Source organism: Mercenaria mercenaria, unplaced genomic scaffold (assembly GCF_021730395.1).
Source record: "Mercenaria mercenaria strain notata unplaced genomic scaffold, MADL_Memer_1 contig_3343, whole genome shotgun sequence".
Taxonomy (NCBI): domain Eukaryota; kingdom Metazoa; phylum Mollusca; class Bivalvia; order Venerida; family Veneridae; genus Mercenaria; species Mercenaria mercenaria.
The window spans coordinates 34,831-40,281 of NW_026461471.1; the positions used below are offsets into that span (position 1 = coordinate 34,831).

At 34.1% G+C, this 5,451-nt stretch overlaps 1 protein-coding gene across 1 annotated transcript; it reads left to right on the forward strand.

Moving 5' to 3' along the window:
- The first annotated feature begins 3,308 nt into the window (after nucleotides 1-3,308).
- Nucleotides 3,309-5,187, forward strand: LOC128552978 (trichohyalin-like). The gene is made up of 2 exons (XM_053534075.1): nucleotides 3,309-4,550; nucleotides 4,669-5,187. Exons 1-2 carry the CDS (start codon nucleotides 3,309-3,311, stop codon nucleotides 5,185-5,187), a joined length of 1,761 nt encoding a protein of 586 aa, XP_053390050.1.
- The last annotated feature ends 264 nt before the right edge of the window (nucleotides 5,188-5,451 follow it).

Consider the following 5,451-nt stretch of genomic DNA (forward strand, 5'->3'; position numbering starts at 1 on the left):
AAGTTGGTCCTTTATTTCAGTTACAGTATGATATGGTGAATAAAAAACCATCAATGAAGCCTTAGGGAGCTTTGGCTAGACCATGAACAGAAGACATCAAAAAAGTACAGGATAGTTTAGAGCTGCATTTATTAAATTATTTCCTGTAATTGCTAATTATATAATTATCAGTTCAAATGAAACTTGTTATACAACATTAGCATGAAGCGGACATGCACATATTGTCAGGACTATCAAATTGAAATATTTGTTTCTTCAGTGATTATGTCATTTTTTTTCAAATTATCCTTTCACAGCTTCCTTATCACCTTGTGCATTAATACTCTTTCTGCAGATTCCATCATATTCAGATGGATCATTGTATATGTCATAGGGCATGACAGTGTTGTTCTGAAATTAATTGTTTTACATCTTCTTAAATAAAATATAAAGCATACTAAAATTGTTTTTGTTGTAATTAAATCGAGTACACCCCTTTTAAGATTCAGTGTAACAATTTCACCCAAATATTCTTTACTATAAATCCGTATATCTTTTCCATCCTATAACCCTATACTTGACATAATAAATTACCGTTATCCTTGTCTACCCCGGTCCCCAACCTGAATTGTACTAATCTTTAATCTATGTCTTTGTATTGCAATAATCGAGAGCAAGTGTAAATGCTTCACTGCACTTGCCTTCTTGATGTAAATGCATATATAGAGAGTTTACATAAGAATAATAAATATATTATCTAAGATAATTATTGCTTTGTTTCAGGTTAGTACTTTTACTTCGTTAGATACAGAGCTTATTTATAAGTGTATTAGTTTTTATGACTTTGATGTAAATTGTTCTAAAATTAGTATTTCTTGTAATATTGTTAGGACATCAAGTGTACATGTATATTTGGAATTTCAATGTATTGTATAAATGAAAATGCTTCACTGCACTTGCCTTCTTGATGTAAATGCATATATAGAGTGTTTACATAAGAATAATAAATATATTATCTAAGATAATTATTGCTTTGTTTCAGTGATTGTTCTGGGAATAAATATTCGTAATCCCAGGTGTGTAGCATCCCAAGACGAACCCACATCTACCAGTAAACTATAAATATTTGGCAGAAGGGTTGAGCTAGCTTCGGGCACGACAAGGAAAGCCTTCGTCAATGGCGCCCAAAACATGGATTGGGTTGCATAGACACTACACAGATCACTTGAGAAACAGTACTTTCACTTTTGGTTTGGGATTTCCCTTGAGTTCACCTGAGAAATCATAGATTTACCTGTGACGTCACTCACGTTTATGAACAATTTCATTGGATATTATATCCACGTGGTATGGAATACCATCTCGTTTGTTTACTATCGACACGTGCGCACGGATTTTGACAAGTTTGACAGTTACGCATATTGGGCCCTAAACACATCGTTAGCTGATCAGCATCTTTCGGATACTTTTTCTGGATGTCGTCGTCGCCGCGTTGTTGACCTGGATCTTTGGAAATAAGAATGCTTTGACATTCCGAACTTTTGTCTGTGCGTTGACATTTAGTTAATTTAGTGCTTAGGATATAGTGTGTTAGTGCTGGAATAAGTGTTTCAAAAGTTATTTGGAATTAGGATATGTTTAGTGGGTAAGATTTTTTTTCTATTTTTCTGCTTAGTTATAATTAGACTGTGATTGAAATTTTATATTAGCAGAGTTATACATGTATTTTTGACCTTAGGTTATTAGAAGGTTTGTTGACATTATAAACTCTTCGTAGTAATATTCAGATATATAGTCTGACTATTTATTTCCTTAGAAAGTTGCAGTTAAGAGGACTAACTCTTTAACACCTGTCCCGCTCCAACCCGATAAAATCCAATACTCCTATAGTATACCATATAACCTAATAAAATACTGAAATTTCCAATAGCCTTGATAGCTCCATCGGTAGCGATGTAGGGTTATGAATGAAACAGATTTTTAACCCGTGGTTTCGAGACGCAGAATTTCCATTTTTTTTCTCCTTACAAGTGCCGTCTTTGTTATAAAGTCATTTAATATAGTCTTTCTATTCTTATTTCTTGCAAAATGTAAGAAGTTTGAATTTGTTTCATAGCATTTATCGGTGTTTTCTCTTTGTAATAATACAAAAGGGAAAATACATAGGTCTAGCTTATAAAATCCTTGCAAGGTGTTGACAAAAACGTAAAACAGCCAAACCGTATTATCAAGTAGAAAAGTATATCTTCAAGTAGTTATATTTGAAGTGATACTTCTTTTACAGCAAAATAAAATTTTCGCGAAACTTGAAAAACGTGCACGATTCGGCAATGTACCGCGGCAGCGCATAAATTCGATACGGTATAACATATAAACATTCTATAGTGTTACAGCGGAATTAGCTCGGTAGGGAGAGCGTTGGACTTGAGATCTGAAAGTTGGTGGTTCGAATCCCGACAAAGACTTAAGTTTTTTTTTCTTTCCAAAAGAAAAGAATAACCCTAAACAGTCATTTTTTATTTGTCTTATTGTAAATACATGTGAATGAGAGTTATGAATGCAAGTGTTATAAAGTTTTAAAAACATTTTTTAAGCTATTATACATTATATCTTGCAGTAGGCTATTTCACTTACTGACAATAGAAAAAAGTGAATAGAGTGAATAGCTAAGTGAAAAGTGATCTTCAGTGATAAGAAGAAAAAGCAATTTAGTGAAAAGTGAAAACAATAAGTGAAAAGTGAAAAATTAGTGAAAAGTGAAGTAAGAAAAATTTATACAAGCGAACGCTAAGAGAGGAGATAGATGTGAAGTGAAGAACTAATAGAATAGTGAAACATATAAGTAAGTGAATGAAATAGTGAAAATTAGTGAAGATTAGTGAAAACTGAAAGATCAGATACACATATAGAAAATAATTGTGCTTTCAGAAGCTAAGTAGTAAACAGGATAGCAATAAACATAACAGTAAAGCACCGTATAAAATAATGATGATCATTAGAAAACAGTGAAGAAACGTGAGCAGTGAAGCAAGTGAAAGGTTATTTGACACTGAAAATTAATAGTAAAGTGCAAATTCAGTAACTGGTGGGCACTTTTTAAAGTGAAGAAAAGTGAAGTAGTGAATATTAGCGAAAAGTGAAATTAAGGAGTTATAGCGCTAATATATTGAAACGGAAAGGAACCAAAATCAGAAAAGAGTCAAAAGGTGAAATATGTAGAGAAAAGTAAAAGTGATAGAAGGTATATATTACTGTGAAAGATAATTGAAGTGAAAAGAGTAAACTGTAAAATAATAGTGTTTGAAGTGTGAAGTTTTATATGTACAATAATGGAAGATCAAACAACAGATAGAGATATCAGAATGAGACAGCGAGATGCTAGACGACAGGAACAGGAGAGATTAGAGGAAAAACAGAAGCAAAGAGATAGATTGAGACAAGATTTAGCTGAAATAGAAAATGAAAGGCAGAGATTGTTATCTCAGAGAAGAAATCAACAGCGACGTTTAGAAATGATTCATAGTTGTGATCCTTTTTTTTATGAAGTCGAGCGGCCAAGAATAGGTGCAGAAAGGCTTAATATAAGCAACCCTGAACAGCAAATAAATACGGGAACCAGACAAATATTAGACAGAGGAATTGTGCAACCACGTTTCGTGAAGCAACACAATGAGGACCTCGGAAGTTATATGGACCTAATAAGTCCTGAACCAGAAAATATACCAACTGCCACACACGGTATTGGAATAAGTGGAAACGAACATGAAAGCGATAATGATAGGAGACAAGCAATTGCTCAGACTTATCAAGCAACAAACAGAAATTTAGATTTCGCTTCAGGCAGTTTGAACATGACTGAGGACATACATAGAATGCATGGTGAATTAAACCAAGTCATAGATAGGGATGATATCCGTCAAAGCATTAGGAGAGACGTTTTACATATCGATCAGCCAAGACAAGAGTCTAATTTAGACTTTCATATTGATAGAGATAGATATAGAGATATAGAATATAATGCAGACGACATTAGTTACAGAACAAGAAGCCGTGTGGCTGAAAGTACTCGCATTGATGCAGAAACTCATGTCATGAGAAAGAGAGATCGAAATGGTGACAAAGTAGATGTCAGTATCGAGACAGATAAACTAGAGGCGAAATTACGGCAATTGAGTATAAGGAAGGACACCAATTTAGATATTAATTCCTTACAAAGAGGCGCAGAACTTCCAGATCATAGAAAAGAACACACGAACATAACTCCCGTAGGTATAGGTATGAATCCTGAAATAAAGGACACAAGAAGTCAACTAAAATTCATCGATAAAAAATTCAGGGAACATTCAGACATCAATGTAAGAGGAGAATTGAATGATGATAATTCAAACACATCTATTAAATCTGAGAAGTTTAGCATCCTGCAGCAGATAGAAAAGAAAAAAATGGAATTGCAAGAGCTACTGTTGATTCAAGAGAACGCAGAGAAACAGCTAAAGATAGATGAAGAAAGGAGACTAATAGAATTAGAGAAGCAACGAAAGATGTTGTACAGGTTGACTGAAAGAGAAAGGGTAATAGATGAAAGAGAACAGAAACTTAAAGATGATGAGAGAGATTTGTTATTGAAGTTGAAGAACTGAAACGGATAAAGCAAGACGTTTAAAATCAGAAGAAGAACAGTTTGTTCAGTATAAAGCAATAGAAAGAGATATCATCACTAAAAACGAAGCATTAAACAAGAGAGAATCTGACCTTAGAAAAAAGGAAGATATTGTTAAAGAGCTTCAGCAGAAATTAGTTCCAGAAGTAAAGAAAGAGACAATTATTCAGCAAACCCCGGAAATTAGTCCATTTTCTGGTGACGAAGCGAAACCTAAGAGTGAGGTCACATTAAACGAATGGAAAGCCGAGATAAGAAGTTTAATAGCTACAGCATTGTACCCAGAAAAGATTATTACTCAGGCCGTTAGAAAATCATTGAAAGGTCAAGCCAAGAAAGTTCTGTTAAACTTAGATCCAAATGCTAGAGCTGAAGAAATTATAGAAAGGACAGAAGATATATTTGGAGATATGTCTAGCAAACAGACAATTTACACGGAGTTCTATACTGCATCACAGAAGCCAGACGAATCTATAGCAGATTGGGGCTTACGACTTGAAGAGATTTTGATAAAAAGCTTCTACCAAGAAGTCAATAACACCAGATGAGAGAAATGAAATGCTTAAAGATAAATTTTGGAGATCGCTGTATAGCAAGGATATCAAAAACGCAGTTAGAATATCCTTTGAAAGCGGTGACAGTTTTGAAATGCTCAGACGGAAAGCAAGGGCTGAGGAGCATGAAACTAAAATTAGTGCTATAAAGGCTGATATAGCACTGCCTAAACAAGAAGAAACTGCAAAGGCGGCGGATAAGCAGACAGAACTTCTTGAAGCTATGATGAAGCAAATGGCCGAATTAAATAAAAAGGT